Source organism: Vulpes vulpes, chromosome 15 (genome assembly GCF_048418805.1).
Source record: "Vulpes vulpes isolate BD-2025 chromosome 15, VulVul3, whole genome shotgun sequence".
Taxonomy (NCBI): Eukaryota; Metazoa; Chordata; class Mammalia; order Carnivora; family Canidae; genus Vulpes; species Vulpes vulpes.
The window spans coordinates 47,889,507-47,906,840 of NC_132794.1; the positions used below are offsets into that span (position 1 = coordinate 47,889,507).

General features: G+C 45.2%; 1 protein-coding gene across 1 annotated transcript in view; it reads right to left on the minus strand.

Annotated features, from left to right (window-relative positions):
• Positions 1 to 3,261: 3,261 nt before the first annotated feature.
• Positions 3,262 to 17,334, minus strand: part of INO80 (INO80 complex ATPase subunit) — a 129,559-nt gene continuing 115,486 nt past the window's right edge. The window contains exons 30-36 of the mRNA XM_025998496.2: positions 12,912 to 13,070; positions 12,190 to 12,292; positions 10,962 to 11,050; positions 8,334 to 8,489; positions 7,869 to 8,028; positions 6,964 to 7,179; positions 3,262 to 4,875 (exon numbers count right to left, since the gene is read on the minus strand). Coding sequence (XP_025854281.1) covers positions 4,658 to 4,875; positions 6,964 to 7,179; positions 7,869 to 8,028; positions 8,334 to 8,489; positions 10,962 to 11,050; positions 12,190 to 12,292; positions 12,912 to 13,070 — 1,101 coding nt within the window. The 3' untranslated portion in view covers positions 3,262 to 4,657. The remainder of the gene's footprint in view (positions 4,876 to 6,963; positions 7,180 to 7,868; positions 8,029 to 8,333; positions 8,490 to 10,961; positions 11,051 to 12,189; positions 12,293 to 12,911; positions 13,071 to 17,334) is intronic.

Sequence of the window (17,334 nt, forward strand, 5' to 3'; positions counted from 1 at the left end):
AGTCTCCATTCAGCAGCCTTTCCCAGCACCATTTGCTACCATAGAGCAAATACACAGGTGCATGGTTTTAGGACAGCCAGAGGCCCTGCTCTCTTTAGAACAGACCCTGCCCTCCACACACCTTTTCTATATGAGTGGTTTGAACGAGCATCGTGCAAATGCCATAGGGCAGACATCCCTGACCACGGCTGCTTCCCAAGCTCCATGGCTTCCCACAAGCCAGGAATCTCTGAGAAGCTAGAGGAGCAGCCAAATTTCTGCACACCCTTGAGAAGGGCTTAGCAGTGAGCTAAGGAAGTTAACTGACCCTGGGGGATTCTGGTGGCCATGACAAGAAGACAGGCAGCACAATAAGTGAGTCTAGGGATCGCAGACCCTCCAGTGACTGCCAGCAACCTAAGGAGGCTGGATCTTGGCAGAAGCCACACTGGACAGAGTAAAAGCAGATCAGAGATCTATCATACCTAATACGTCTAACAGAGGTGCTACCCAGAGGGGAAGGGTGATGGTAAAAATAATGAGTTTAGTTTTAAAATGAAAAAACAACAACAAAAAACCCTGAGAAAATACATATGGGGACCAACATTTCCTGGAAATACTGGGCTTTCACTTTCTGTCATCAGATGGATTAAGTGGAATAAGGGAAAAAATTAAGTGGTATTTCCTGCACAGGGTCTCCTGGCTGGGGTGGGGACACATAAACAGAGGTAGTTTCCTCAGACTGGCAGGGCTGGAGGGGTGGTGCTCTAAGCCTTGTTATTCCAGGTGTGGTCCAAGGACTAGCAGCATGGCTATCACCTAGGTGTTAGAGGTGCAGTCTCACGCTGGACCTTCTAAAAACTCAGTCTTCAAGATTCCAAGGTGACTCATGCTTATTAAATTTGAGAAATATTGCCTTAAAGGAGGATTCGGGTTTCAATTTCTTTTCTTTCCCTACAGTTGAACTCCACACAAAAATCTTTGCCTGGCAGTAAAAGCAGAACTGTGCTGATTATTTTGGGTGGCCATGCCCCTTGGCTCCTCGTTCACAGCGGCCCCTGAGGTACATCTGAGGATCTCTAAAACTTGAAATCAACTTAACCTGCTAATCTCACCTCACCTCCTAGTTTGGCATTGATGGGAGCTAAGGAGATTAAAAAAAAAAAATCTTTCCACCCAACATGGGGCTTGAAATCACAACTCCAAGATCAAGAGTCACATGTTCTTCAGACTGAGCAGCCAGCTGCCCCTGGGAAGATCTGCTATTGACAGATGGCCTGCTGTGAGGAGCATAGGTGAGGGGTGTGGATTGTACCTGCAAGCCAGCAAGGCTCTATAGATGGAACACGCTGGCAAACACTAGGACAAAGCTGTGCATAAGAACCCAGCTCGATGCTCAGTCTGCATTGCCCTGCTTTCTGCCCAGCCCAACCTCAGGACCACACAGACACAAGCAAGCCCTGGTGCATGTCCAGAGTCCTGGGTGCCTTAACAAACCCCTACGCATAGAAAGCGTTAAGCCCACCACAGACCCTGAATTTCCAGGGCTGCATGTACAGACCCACAGTCTCAAAATTCACTTACCTACAGTCTCCACGGTTGGCTCATGTGCCAAGGTCACCCTGGCCAAAGGACAGCCCTCGATGTGATCCAGGCCAGAGCTGCATTCTAAGGCCTGGGCTTCTAGGCTTCCTGAGGGACACTTCCTTTAGCAGGCAGGAGCCCTCCCTGGCCTTTGGGGACTGGCTCCCACATTCCTAAGAAAGCTGGGCTCTCTCATAGGGGAGATGGTCAAGTCTTCATAAAGTGGGTAGACAGAGTCTGACTCATAACTTGGGGACTGGTTAATGGGCTTGCAGCCTTCACTTTTAAGATTCAAGTCCCATTCATCTATCCTCAGGGAAGGGACAGGTGAGGAGGAACATTAGGGCTGTGAGTGTTTCTCTTTATGAAATGTTAGCTGTGTTTCTTCAGGGACTGGATTAAAAATGGGTGAAAGGGAGTAGGATGGTATGTTTGGGGACCAAGAAGACTAGAGGTCTCTGATGCAAAACTTAACATGCTTTTCAGGCAGGGGCATTAGCCTACCCACATCTGGACAAAACTGAGAGAGGCCGAGTTGTCAGATCTTCAGAGAGGTGGCCACTGCCAACTGTGGCAAGGCTCCAGCAGGAATGTCACTGGGGGCCATGCTGAGTAATGAGCACTGGAGAGAACCCATCCTAGTGGGCTTGTTGTGACTACAAGTGATGATAAGAAAGCATGGTTAACTGGGAAACTGGCATTGGTCTCTTCTGTGTGAGGCCTTGGTCAAGTTTACCAGCAGGGAAAACAAGACCCAGTGTACAGGACAATGCTACCAGAGATCAACAAAATGAAGAAAAGGCTGACCCTGTGACCGGATGAGCAGCCATTACTCAGGAGCCAGCCCACTCCAATCAAGGGTATACAGGGTGAGCCAAGGCTCGCGGGGCCATGCAGCCAGCACACTTGGGAACAGCACGAGCCCTGCTCAAAGGTGACGCAAGAGTATGTGTTTTCACTCAATCAGAGAAACACCAACTGCCAGTCTAGGCTGGGAACTTGCTCTTTTACCAAATGATGGGACAGCTAAGTTTACAAAGTGTGGATGTCTTTGGAATCATTGCACACATTTCACTATTTTCGTTCATGATTCTTACAAGCCTAGCTAACTTTGCGAACACTAAATTCCATTCAGTTTGTTCGTTTCCGCTGCCTTAACTGACCCACAGTGTAGTGTACCAGAACTGCCAAGGGGCTGGTTTCTGGCATTTATACATACATTTGTGGACACACACCAGTTTTAGAAATTGGGACCAAACTAGTTCCTATTAGTTGGGGATCTGATACATTACACATTGCCAGGATCATCTCTCACTTGTGGTTTTTGGAAAGAGCCTGTCAGTCTTAAATAGATTATCACTATAAAACTATCCTGAAGATAGACCAGGCCAAGCTATCCTCACCAGCGTCTTAGGGTCTAGGTCCTGAGTCATCAAAATGAGTTCACACCCCCAGGGCTTTGGCCTCGGCTTGCCAGGCACTGGTCAGATCTCTTCTCTGATGGCTACAGGCAAATTCCTAAACCCAATTAAAAATGCCACCAAGGAAATGCCCACAGAGTGCTCCTTGTCCCAGTGACGACTGGTCCACTCACCACAGGAATGATGTGGGGGCTGTTTCCACTTTACCCTGCCACATTCCTGTAAGAACCCTACTATGTTCCCCGAGAGGCAGCTGCAAAGACCACAGACACCCTGATTTACATAAAATTATCTCACTCCATTTTATTTAAGATTCTTTTCTCCAGTTAGTAAAAGAAAGATGTGTCTCTCTTTATACATATGTACAAGTTCAGTTATAAAAATAGACAGCACATTCAAAGAGAAAAAAGGCTTGGCATTTTTCTGATTCCCTCTAAATAGCATCTGTACACAAGAGTCTGGGTTTGGGCAGAGGAATCTTAATGATTTAAATTAAATGATTCCCCTACCACCCCTACTCCAAAAAAAAAAAAAAAAAGTTTTAAAAATCAATCTGTCTAAACTCAATTCCGCGATTTTCAGGTGTGCAAATTAGAGGCTGGCCTGCCCAGAAGCACCTGCTCCACCAGGGACATCAGGCTGGGGGCAGGTAGACACACCTCCCATGCAACCACCACCCTGTGCCTCTCTCGGGGGTGGGGAAGCAAGCTCAGGCGGGTGGTGCTGGGGCTGGGAGGGTCGGTGCTGAGCTTTCCCCTTTCTCCATCCTCTCTGCCTCACTTCTGCTTCCCTTCCTTTCTCAGTGCAATACAGACAGTGCATACAGCCAAGCAGGGGGCCGAAGGGCAGGGGTGGGGAGACTGTGCATTCAGGAAGGGCAAGGGGAGTCTGCAAGAGGGGCAGTGAGGATGTCCTGCTGATTGAGGTGGCTCCTGGTCTCTTAACTGGCTTCTGGGAGTCCCGGGGTGGAAGCTTGCTGCTATGGTTGCTGGTGGGACCTGAAGGTTCTCTGGCGTGAACCATGCAGGACAGGGGAGGAAATGCTGGGAAAACAAGTGCCTCCAGGCATACCTCCTCTAGCCTCTGTCACCCTCACAAGCCACTAACCTTCTCGCGCTCACTGATCTCTTCAGTGCTGATACTCTGGCAAATGGGGTCTGGAGACTTGGGGAGCTGCCCAAAGACCGAGGATGCCAGATACATGATTTCCTCCCTTCCTAGCTCTACAGGAAATCACAGCCCTAAAGAGATGTCTCCACCGTGGAAAGTTCTCCACAGCACTTGCAGAACTTCTGCAAGGGACATGGCCAGAGCCCAAGAGTAGAATGGGGATGGAGACTGTGTGCCTGAGCATCTAAAGGGGGGGTCTCTGTCAGCCCCTTTCCCAGTGCGAGGTTTAAGATGTGGCTGTCAAGCTCACTTGAGATGCTGCAAGGCTGATCTCTGTTCTTGGGCCTTCTTCCTAATAGGTCCCCCAAAGCATTCCTCTTGAGACACAGGTGAAAAAAGTGCTCACACCGACCACCTGCTTGTCCTTCCCTTGCTGCAACTGGTCATCTCAGCCCTCTGACATGGGATGTAAGATGCTGCACTGGGCAAGCCATCCAAAGACCATTTGTAGGCCAGGACACTAGCCCCTGGTTTGGTTGAAGGAAGCTAGAGGGTCCAGGTGGTTATCGTCCTCCAGAGGGGTTGGTGCCTTTTCCCTGTTTTCGGACCAGGGAGTCTGGGGCTAGGCTGCTGGTCAAGTGGAGGCTCTTGGGAGTCCCAGGAACATTATTTCCTTTGCTCAAAGGGGAACTCAAGGGAGAAGAGGCGCTTGAAGGTCCAAAGTCAGCAAGGCCAGCAGGCCGAACAAGAGACGTCTGCAGAGGACTGCTGGCAGAGATTCCTGTTGGTTTGGAGAAAGAGAAGAGTATAAGCATCAGGCCTGTCTGAGTCACCCCAATGCCTGACCTTGGTTACTGGAGTCTGGGCTGGAGGAGAGGTTGTGGGGAAACCCTCCCACTCCTTGCCAACCTCATCTTAGTACATTTGCTTGTTCCCTTGTCAACTGTCTTTTCTGTAAGAGGGATGTGTTTTTCAGGGAAAAATGATACCTACCCAGCCTTCTTCCCATCACCTCAGCCACAAGGAGAAAGATGTCATGCTGGTACTCAAGGACAGAGCACCACTGTTATATATAACATGGGGAAGCCATGGCTGCAGGATGGTGTGTATCTTCTTAGGCACTAATGTATATTCTTACGTGTTCCTTCTTCCTTCTTAAGACACCACTTGTGATTAGCTACCTCCTTTTTTTTTTTTTAATTTAAGATTTTATTTATTTATTCATGAGAGACAGAGAGAGGGAGAGACACAGTCAGAGGGAGAAGCAGGCTCCCTGCAGGGAGCCCGATGTGGAACTTGATCCCCAGACCCAGGGATCATGTCCTGAGCCAAAGGCAGATGCTCAATGGCTGAGACACCCAGATGTCCCAGCTACCTCCTCCTTCACTTCACAAGATGTCCTCTATTCCCCAAGCTCTGCTGTGTCAAAGATCCAGTTCAAACTGCTCCATAGTAATGGCTCCCAGGGTAACAACTCTTTCTTCTTTGTAAGAGCCAAATCCACTGATACCTGATAAACACTGTCTAATATGCTTCAACTGTTTCTTGCAGACTGGTTTGACTTTCCTGAAGAAACATACTAACCGCTTAGTGGGCACAAACCGTCTCTTCCCATCTCTGAATCAGTGCCTTCCCTGGCTTTTCCATTCCCAGTTACCAAGCATCGTGGATTTTTCTTGTGACACTCTGCCCCTGTTGCCTCCTTCACTCCTCCTGCCCCTTCTTAGACCAGATTTCCAGGAGAAAGTCTGATGGGTGTCTTGCTCTGCCTGTCCTCGGGCGAGACCCTGCCACAGCAGCCTTGACTGCTGGTGTGATTGTTTTTCAAGGATGTGAAGAGCTGACTAAAGGTTAAGAAAGCCTGTACACAGCTATTATACCTCATATTTGTTGAATGAATAAATGAAAGCCAAGATTCCTGCCACAGGAGAAGGGGAGAGGGACTAACACTTACTAAACACTTTCTATCCAGTAATGAGCATACCTGCTACACACCACTATCAGCTAAATACCAAGCCCAGGCTGTCATTGTGGAAAGAGATCAGTAAATGGTGCTCCCCTTCCTACCACTCGCAGTTCTCCTACAGGCTACGCTTATAATCATCCTCCACATGTCATGCTCACAGCCACCTCCCCTCTCAAACTTTCCAGAGCCCCTCATCACACACCTGATAAGCTCTCGTCCATCAGGTCCTGCCATGTCTTTCCATTCTTGACTCCTACTACTCCTCTAGAGCATAGCCTGACCGACCTGCTTGGTGACCCCCAGATATACCCAATCCTTTGTCATCCTTCTCCTTCTTTCTGAATTATAGCCTGAATTACTTTATCTTCAGGTCCATGGTTTCTCTGTCTGCTGAGCTACAGCTACAATTAAGGCCTCCAATTAAGGCCTCCCCTCTTCTGTCATTCAGTATACGAATACTGACAGCTCCCCCTTCTCACTTCTATTACACACTCCAGAGTGGGGTCCATGGGTTCTACTCTTCCACACACAGCACAGGTGATGGTAAATACTGACTATGCTAGCCTGGATTACTGAAATATATTTACTGAAATGCATATCTTGGAAAAAAAACATCAGTTCTCTAAGCAGGAAGAGATGTGATTGTTTAAAGTAGTCCAGTCCAGAAATTCAGCTCTTTTTTCATTGCTACTTCTACTTTGATGGTGAAACTATACTAAGTCACAAGCGCACGGGCAGGAGTGCTCAGCACACAAGCAGAATCCAATGTGGCCTCTGGGAAGGAGCTTCCTAGCCTAGTGTGTGCCCTACCTGCTCTCTGGGCAGAACACACCACAGAACTTCCAGACTGTCCCCATCAGAATGGAGCCTGCAGCTCACCCGTGCCCCCTTGGGCCTCCGCACCTTTAGACACATTGTACCCGTATGCAGCATAGGCAGCGGCGGAGGCTGCTGCAGCCCCTGCTTTGGCTCCTGCCATTGCGGCAGCACTGCCTGCAGTGGACTTCCGGCTCCGGCCTTTCCCTGCTCCTTTGGCTGTGCTTCCTGAACCTTTGGGGCGGCCTCGGCTTCGAGCTGAGTGACCACGTCCTGCGGCTGGCATTTCCTGAATGGAAATTCCTGTGGGAACAAATGGGCCAAGAGGGAAAAGAAAAGTCAATCTCTTCACATGTTAACAGAATCTTCCCCAGACAGGGAAGACTGGCTCTAGGGGTGTTTCAGGACTCCCAGGGAGGGAGCCACAGAGTTAGTAAGAATTCTGAACAGCTCAAACAGCCTGACTCCTTAAGCTGCTTTTCATTCTAGAAGAGTGGTTCCATTACTCCTAAATTTGTTCTTTCAACTGGTTCATTGCTAAATGAACCCCAGGGGTGTGCTGCCTGTAATTTACCTGTGTATTTCAATGAGCTCCTGCCCTGAAGAGTCAAATTACTCCCAAGTTTAAAAGCTAGAGGGCCTCAAGAAATAGTAGCAACACTGGGCCCCAAAGAACAAAGTGAGGAAAAGCCCAGAGAAGCAAATTTTAATTAAAAACTAGCAAAAATAAAGGTGAAATATGAAAGACAGTGCTGACTAGAAAACAAAGTTTGAAATCTTTATAAATTTCTTTCTCCTTTTCACTTGACAGGACTACTGAAAGAATAAGCCTATCAATTCTCCTCTTTACTCCCCTCCACCCTTCTTTACAGACAGTAGAAAAAAAAATCCATGATCTTAAAAGGAATTAGGACTTCATCTAGCACCAAACCAATGCTACTCCTGAGGCAGTGGACCAGGCCCAAACTGTACGAGACCACAGAGCCACTCACCATTCACGGTGTCTGAAACAGAGCCCGTTATGGAAGCAGGAGAGTTGGTGGCCCGAGACTGGGGGGCTGAGGAGGCTGGGTCATCCACAATGACCAGCATATCACTGCTGCTCTCGTCGGGGGGGATAGAGCCAGTGTGTAGCTCACTGCTGATGGAGATCTGGAGGAGGAAGGGTTAAGATCACCACCATTCCTAATGCCCATAGCCCATGGCCCTCATACCCATGTGAGAACGTGCTTCTCAGGCTGCATCACTATTTCCCTCTCCTGGTTGGCTTCATTCCTGAGGGTGGGATCCCCTGCTTTGGCTTCAGAGAAGCCAGCCTGTCCTCATTTCCCTTTCTCCTTATGGATTCCATGTGCAGCCCCCTTCCCCAAGGCAGGAGAACTCCAGGAGAAGCAAAGGCTATAAGGTTAGAACATGTTCTCCACTGATGGCATGAAGGCATCTAAAAGGAACCTCACCTCACTGAAAGGGCTGGGCATGGCTGAGTCCACGCTAATGAAGGAGTCGTCCCCGTCAGCGGAGAGGTTGGAGTTATCAGCCGAGGGAACAAATGGGATCACTAGATTCACACCCTCCTTTCTCCTCTTCCCATCCAATTCATCTTCCTTTTTCTTCTGGGAACACACAAATAAAAAAAGAGGGAAAAAGCATGAAGATAGGCACCAAAAGAAAAGTGGGGTTGGAAAAGAGAGGACAGAAATCTCTTTAAAAACTTCCAGGTTTTTTTTTTTTTTCCAATTAGCATTATTTTAAGAAGAAAAAACTCCTAAGGAAGGAGGAAAGGAACAGCTAAAGAAGACTTTCTATTCCAGTAATACAGAGCTGAGAGGCAGAACAGTCACACCAGATCAGAGCTGCACCAAGCCGGACCTGGACCCATGAGGGGCAAGCTGCACAGTCAGCTTCCAGCATGTCTGAGCTGTAGCACTCATGGAGGGGAACGGATTCACCCCTCTAAGAGGGAGGCCCAGTGCCTTTACTGTATTTTCTGCACATCTGTTTTTACTCTGCCTCTTTAAATATGCATAAGGAGAACAAAGGTTCTCATCATACCCAAGACATAACGGGCTGCTTTTGTCATTATTTTCTCAGTTTACATGTAAATGCTTATGGGTTGAGCTACATTAAGCCGGTCTAGAACCAAGTTCAGTAGGGCTCTGTCACAGTTTAAGGCCCTGAAATTGTAGACTGTGCTCAGAAAACTCTGGGAATCACATCCACTCACTGCATGTAATTGCATTTGTATCCACTCCTATATTAGGTTTAATACCTTTGTGTAGTTTCTACTACCACTGGGTATTTTTCTGAAACTTCTTTACTCAGAAAAGGGATGGATTCTTTTTTTTTTTTAAGATTTTATTTATTTACTCATGAGAGAGAGAGAGAGGGAGAGACAAGCAGAGGGAGAAGCAGGCTCCATGCAGGGAGCCTGACGTGGGACTTGATCCTGGGTCTCCAGGATCATACCCTGGGCCAAAGGCAGCACTAAACCGCTGGGCCACCGGGGCTGCCCTAGGGATGGATTCTGATGCAAACTTAGTAAACCCTACAACGTCCCATATTAGAAAGCCACCTTTTCTTTTTTTGATGTTGTTTCTGAATATTAAAGCTATTTTAAGGGAAACCTGGGTGGCTCAGTGGTTGAACATCTGCCTTTGGCTCAGGGCATGATCCCGGAGTCCCGGAATCGAGTCCCGCATCAGGTTCCTTGCATGGAGCCTGCTTCTCTCTCTGCCTCTGTCTCTCTCTGGGTCTCTCACGAATAAATAAATAAAATATTAAAAATAAATAAAACTGTTTTAATTCTAAATAGTAGTAAGTACGTACGTAAGTAGTAAGTTAGAGATTTGAGGGTGGAGTCATAGTTCCTGGATTTTTCAACTTTATATAAATATAGTGAATATCAGAGCATCCTTCAGGTTAGAGATAGTTCTACTTAGCAGAGGGGGTGAATTTTATAAAAGGAAGAGTTGGTGTATCTACTGGAAGATGACCAAATAATATAGACAAGTTCCTAGGCTGCTGACCATAATAAGGTCATATGGCCAAAGGGACAAGGGACATGAGGCCCAGTACAAGCTTGGAGAAGGGGAAGAGAAGTCAACCTCCACTTAAGACAGAATCAATTTTAACATGTGGCCAGGCAATATGCTTCACACAAACCAAACAGTCCAGAGAAATGAAGCATGGACAACTGTTGGGTGAGGATCCAGAGTTATCAACATGCCTGAAGCTCATGGTAGCTATCTTGTTCAAGACCAGGGGCCCAATGAGGGCTGATAAAGCTAGGAAGGGCAGCACAACCCAAAGTTAGGCCAAAACCACCAGAAAAAATTAGGAAGTACTCTCTCTGAAGGTGGTAAAGTGGTTTCTAACCAACAATCCTTCAGTGTTAGGTCTGAGAACCCAGTCAGAACCAATGGGCTGACTCCTAAAACAAAAAAAATCCTGAAGGCCTCACTTTGATTTATTGTCAATAAGGACCAGGAGTATGGATCGCTAAAATCAAACTCTGGTAGAAACAACAAGATAGGGAGAGATGTAAGGGGAACTACATCCCACTTTGCAGCTGACCTGGTGAGATCATGTGGGAAATGTCAGATGGGAGACAAAAAACAGCTGAAATCTTTGGTATAGAGAAAAAGAGATGAGCAGAGTGGCCAGTGATTTCTTTTTCCAATGATAGAGTACACACATTGAATGGAATAGTAGCAGAATTAAGGTAGGATTGGATATAATGATCTCTTAGGCCCTTTCTCAGATTCTATGGAATCTTACAAATCTGATAATGTGAGATCCATCTTATTCACATTTAGCCTTGTACTTTGCAACAACCCTGACAAATGGTTTCCATAATCACGTGGGATCACAGACAGGGTAGGTCTATGTAGGGACTATTGGTCTACCAAGGCTGCATTTCTCCTGATCAAATGTCATTCAGTATAGAACTGTTACTTACCACAGACAGCCGGAGCAGGGTATCAACCAGTAACCAAGATGACAAGCCATGTACCCAAAGACTTTCTTATAAACACAGCCCCGCCCCCCCCCGTTGGTCTCTGTTGGGCACCCAAAGCTTGAGATACCTTCTCTGCATACTTTTCCCGCTTGCGCTTGCGCTCTTTGACTCGGTTGGTTTCCTCCTGCTGCCGTTTCTCTTCTTGCCGCAGTCTCACTATCAAGAAAATTAAAGAAAAGAAAGATCTGATGAAGTACTAGTGGTAATCATAATGCTCACTCTCTGAAATTAAGGTGGCTGAACCCTCTGATATTTATGTTCTAGGGTAGGACTTCTGTCTAAGGCAGATACTGGTGGTTTTTTAACTTGGAGAGGGAAGAAAGTTCTTGGATTCTTAACAGTTTCTGGTTCAAACCATCATTCAGTTTAACTGTCATGGCCTGTTCCTTGCCTGTATTCTTTCCCTTTTCTTTTCAGCCTTTTAATATCTCTGCACTGCACAAATCAAGTATGGTTGTAGACTCCTGAAAGGGTTTTAGAAGGTGGTGGCAAATATGATCACTGTGAGAAAGGACCTTCATCATATTTCCTGATGTTATGCTATGACATCCTCTGGGGCTCACAAGGTCATTCTGAAACCAATTATTCTCAAAAACCAGCAACTCATGGGACAAGTGCTACAACAGTGTGTTTCTCCAACCTCTCCATAAAAACACTTCTTTGAGCAGAACAATGTAAATTCATTACTGCCGAGGACTCTAGGGTTATAGCTTCCCTGTGGCAAATTTATTTAAAGTCACAGTACTTTTAAAATACACTGGAGTTTAACCTTCTACTCTTTAACACATTCTTTTTTTTTTTTTTTTAAAGATTTTATTTATTCATCAGACAGAGAGAGAGAGAGAGAGAGAGAGAGCCAGAGACATAGGCAGAGGGAGAAGTGGGCTCCTTGTAGGGAGCCCAATGCGGGACTCGATCCGGGACCCCAGGATCATGCCCTGAGCCGAAGACAGATGCTCAACCACTGAGCCACTGGGCGTTCCCCCCTTTATTTTTTAAAGATTTTATTTTTATTTATTCATGACAGAGAGGGCAGAGACATAGGCAGAGGGAAAAGCAGGCTCTCTGTGGGGATCCAATGAGGGAGTTGATCCCAGAATCCCGGGATAAAAACCTGAGCCAAAGGCAGACGCTCACTGAGCCATGGTTATTAACATAAAAATGTTTTTCCCCAAATATGGTCTTTGGCTTGCTGGCACGTAGCCCAGGGCCCCTATCATTTTTAAAGGGGTGGGGCCAGATAAAAATCTTTTGTAGGGAGGAGAGAGCTTTAGTAAGAAGTTTAGAGTACATACATTTCTTCTCCAGTTCTTCATCATCTAGAAGAAGACTAACCACTTCTTTGGGTTTCAAGGTATCTGGTTTGAAGTTTCCACCAGAAATCACCATCCGCTGAATCTACACGAAGCAGATCAAAACATCACCACCAAAGAACCATTTCCTTATGGCTAATATCCAGAAAGAAGGAAATATTTTTCCCAGTCTGCTCCTCTGGCACCTTGATTCCCTATTTCTCCTCAATCATCTCACTGGCTCATCCAATTATTTGTCCAACAGAAAGAATAATGAGAACTACTTTTACTTGTAACTGCTAATTGATAGCTAGAATATCCAATAATACTGAAATCAAGATTAAAAGAACAAACCCCCAAATAATCAGTTCTTTGGAAACCAGAAAATCTGCCATACAGCTTAGAGGCTATCAAATCAAGAGTACTAGGATGAGAGCTCAAATGTCATTCCCTCTTCCCCTGAAATGGAAAGTATGTGAAATAGGAGAGCCATGACTGGTATTGAGCCCCACATGAACGACAGCCCAATCTAGGCTGTAGACACCATTCAGATAGAAAAGGAGTGAAGAATGAACAGCCAGGGCAGTATAGGACTTGATTTTATTTTCTATTCAGAAGAAGTTTTCACCCCTTCTTGATCCATGGAAGGCAAGAGTCTTAGCCCAGTAAATGTGGTTGGACTTTCCAGTTTCTCCTCTATAGTACTTCCTCTGCCTGGCACTTACCTCACTCTTCTCCTTGGCTCGTTGTAGAATGCGTTCTTCAATGGTGCCTTTACAGATGAGCCGGTATACAGTAACCTGCTTTGTCTGCCCCAAACGGTGGGCCCTGTCCATGGCCTGCTGGTCCACAGTGGGGTTCCAGTCGCTATCATAAAAAATCACCTGTACAGGCAGGACAAGAATACAGCAAAGACTGAGACACTCTTACAGCAAAACCAGGAATTCTGAAGGTAACCTGGCCACCTGTTATTTGTAGTTTGATGTCAGATTTTTTCCTAGAATATTAAGACGAGCAGATACCCTCTCATAAAATCCAAGCCATTCCTTCATTGCCCTGGGCAAAAAACACATACCCTAAGCTTTTTCCCCCCAGGATTTTCATTTAAAAATAGGGAACAGCAATAATATTAATAGTTAACCCTTAGTGCTTACTATTTGCCAGTCACTGTTCTAGTTGCTCTAGTGTATGAACTCACTTAAATCCCACAGTCATTATGATTTAGGTACTATTAAGACGCCCATTTTATAGGTGAGGAAAGTGAGGCACATAGGAATTACAGAATTTATCCAAGGTCAGAGAGCCTAAGTAAGTGGTAGGCCTACAAAGTGGGGGATATAAGCCAAGCCTTTTCTCTCTCTCTCTCTCTCTTTTTAAAGATTTTATTATTTATTTATTTATTTATTTATTTATTTATTTATTTATTCAATCAATCAATCTCTACCCCCAACGTGAGACTCAAACTCACAACCCCAACATCAAAAGTTACATGCTGGGCAGCCCCGGTGGTGCAGCGGTTTGGCGCCGCCTGCAGCCTGGGGTGTGATCCTGGAGAACCGGGATCGAGTCCCATGTCGGGCTCCCTGCATGGAGCCTGCTTCTCCCTCTCCCTGTGTCTCTGCTTCTCTCTCTGTGTGTCTATGAATAAATAAATAAAATCTTAAAAAACAAAAAGTTACATGCTCTTCCAACTGAGCCAACCAGGCATCCCTTGAAAGCCTTCTCTTTCACACAGCCTACTTTGCTAAGGGAGAGGAATGGCTTTCCCAGTATTCTCCGGCCCATATTTTCTATTCCTTAAATTCAGCAAAGAAGTGCTAAAGGGCCTCCTGGAAGCTACTTTTAGTTTGTTAAACAACAAACATAAACAACAATGTACTCTCCTCTTCTCTACCCCACAAGTGATCCTATGGTCAACAGATTCCTGGGTCCTCAGCCCTGAGGCTGCCATAGAATATAGGGGACTTCTTGAAAGAAAACTAGTTCCAAATGGTGCTCATCTCTCTCTGTCCTCATTCATATTCAAGCAAGTCACCAAATCCAGCCACTGCTGCTTCAGAAATGAATCTCTTTTTACAGTCCCACTGTCTCTGTCCTGCACTGAGCCTCATCACCTACGCCTAGCTTGCTCTGTCAGACCAGCAGGCTTTTTAGAGATCAGTCCTTCTCTTCTTCAGTGTACTTGGGGTACTGCTGTAGGCCACTCCATCTCCCTGCCAGTTAATGTGGTAACACACCAAGTCCAAATTCCCCTCAATAATCAGGCCCTGCTATACTGGGCCAACTTTATTTCTATTCTTTTCTATAATAAACATGCCCCTTCCCTTTTCTCAGATAAGTCTCCTCAGGGCTCCTCACTCATGTTTTGTCTGCACCGCTTTTTGCTCAAGCTGTTTTTCTGACCTGGAGTCCCTCAATTTTTCTCTGTTGGTCCTTTATGGTTCAATTCAAGCTTCCCATTTTCAGGAAGGCCTCCCTGATTTCTCCTGCCTCTAACAATGTCCCTTTCCCCTATTCCTCATGGTTTCTTCCTAGAAATAATAATGGTTAAAATCTGTTCAGCACTTACAATGTATCTGGCACTACTGTGCATAAATATCTCACTAAATTTTCTCAAAAACCTTGTGTATTTCCTTTATTTTACCAATCAGGAAGAGACTGGCTTAAGCTCACAGTCCTAACAGTCTCCCTCCATAACCTGCACTATTAACAATACCTTGCCTATCCTGGTCGAAGTTCTCACTTAATCACAGACTATCTTCTATGGGTGTCCAGTTAATTCATGTGTATTATTTTAAAAATCTCCCTATCTAGGGCAGCCTGGGTGGCTCAGCAGTTTAGCGCCGCCTTCAGCCCAGGGCATGATCCTGGAGACCCAGGATCGAGTCCCACATCAGGTGCCCTGCATGGAGCCTGCTTCTCCCTCTGCCTGTCTCTAATAAATAAATAAAAAATCTAAAAAAAAAAAAATCTCCCTATCTAGTCATATTGAAGGATAGACAGCATCCATACCTACAAAGCAGAATTCCACAAATACTAGTCAATTGATACTAGAATCTCTAGGGGGACTGATCATCACTAGATCAAGCCAAAAATGTAAACTGAGTGATTCACTCCAAAGTAATTTATTTGTTCTTTCATTTAAAATTGGACACAATTTTATTCTCTGCAGAATTCAGACTTTGAGTGAAGATGGATAAAAGGCATCTGCATTTTCAACATTCTTGTCTATAACAGTAAACCCCCCACTGGCTCTTTCTTATGCTGCTCCTTTTGTCTTGCTTTTATGTGAGGTATAATCCCACAATTTTTAGCATCAGTCAGAATCCTTGGGGAGAAAATTACCAACTGCCTCCCAAAGAAAAAAAAAGTCACTGGGAAAACTTACTGCTAATCCATAGTGGTCCACAGATTTAGGATTTTGAAGTACACAATGTTTGCCATTTGTAGAGGAGCAGAGCAAATCTGACCATAGGATATTTTGGAGATTCAATAGGATATGCAAAATTCTAGAAAATCTACTTTGAACTTTCAGAGAGAACAGGATGGGAAGACAGAGTTAATGAAAAGGAGGCCTCCAATTGGACTGGGGAGAAACACTACTTACCCAACACACCTAAAATGACTACTACTAGAAAATGACAGCTGATGTCCCATCTAAAAGATATTACCTTTAGTTAGTTACCTAAGCCTGAGGCAATGGTTCAGTAGGAATTTGTAATGGGAAGTTCTATATTATGAATCATCTCATGGGTGCTTCCTTAACATTTACATTTTTTCCTGGAAGACTCAATGGCAACCAGACCTGATTCAACTTGGTTTCTTTCTTTTTTTTTTTTTTTAGCTCATAAAAGGTAAATTACAGCTAAGGAGACAGGTCTGCAATTTAACTTCAAGACAACCCCCATATTTAGTGGCTAATTATCATTTAAGTGGGTTAAAAGAGGTGGGGAATTTGTGAGGACTAGAATAAAATAAGATTCTATTAAGAAAACTATGTATCCGGGGGGAAAAAAAAAAGAGTATGGATATGTATAAGCTAGTAAGTTACAACAAGAATGAGAGAACTAAAAACCAAGCCAGACAGATGGTTATTATCTAACCTGACAATGAAATGAACACTGAAATCAACCAGGACATGAACTGGGGGCAGTGAGGAGAGTGCAACGGGAGACAATGCCCACCATGGTGGGAAAAAAATGACACTGAGATTTGGTAATCAGGTTTATGGAGCTCAGTGAGACATTCTAGAGAAAAACAAATAACAATTAAAGGATAAGAACAACTAACTTAGCCAGGAAAGATTAAAGCAAGTCAATGCATGGCCACAAAGCACAGCCCAGCAATGACTAAGGGGAAATATATTAATAGCACCTTCATGAAGTTGTACATGCCAAGCTGGACAGCCATGGGGGGAAGAGGGAGGTGAGAGCTAAGAGGGGGTGGAGGCCTCCGGCTTTACAGGTCACTGAGAAGGAGCTTCATGGGATGAGGGAGTGAACTACGAAACAGGAAAATTTTGAGAGGAACAACTGGAAAAAGGTGGACCAATACTTGGAGGGTAAAACTCGCCTTCAAGAGAATGAGTGGAACCTCAGTTCCTTGGGAGGGCTGAACTGTCTGTCCCATGTGGTCTCAGGGGACACATAGGATCACACTTCTACCAAGAGAGAAAAAAGCTCCTCCTCTCTCTACATTTGAGTATTTAGTACAGGTCTGACACAGGGACAAAACAGTGCAGTTTGTAATAACCCCTCACTAAACACAGTCAAATGCACAAATTCCCTACTTTAGGAAGAATATACAAAAACAAAACCAGGCAGTACAAGGCCATTAATCACATGGTAAAATCATGTTTTTACTAACAGAGTGGGCCAGAGTCCACTGTTTACAAATATACGTCTATATATGCATTTTCAATCATAAGACATTAAGTTTTTCCTGACATTTAGGCTGACTAACCTCTTCCTTGTCCATAAATGGTTCTGGGGAATCTTCCAAAGCTAAATAAATCTCAGGACAAAGGAAGAATGCCAGGCAAGCAGTTAAGCCTATTGTTCTCTAAACACACACACACACACACACACACACACACACACACACACACACACGCACTTTAACTTCACACAAAAGAAGCTAGAAACTCAG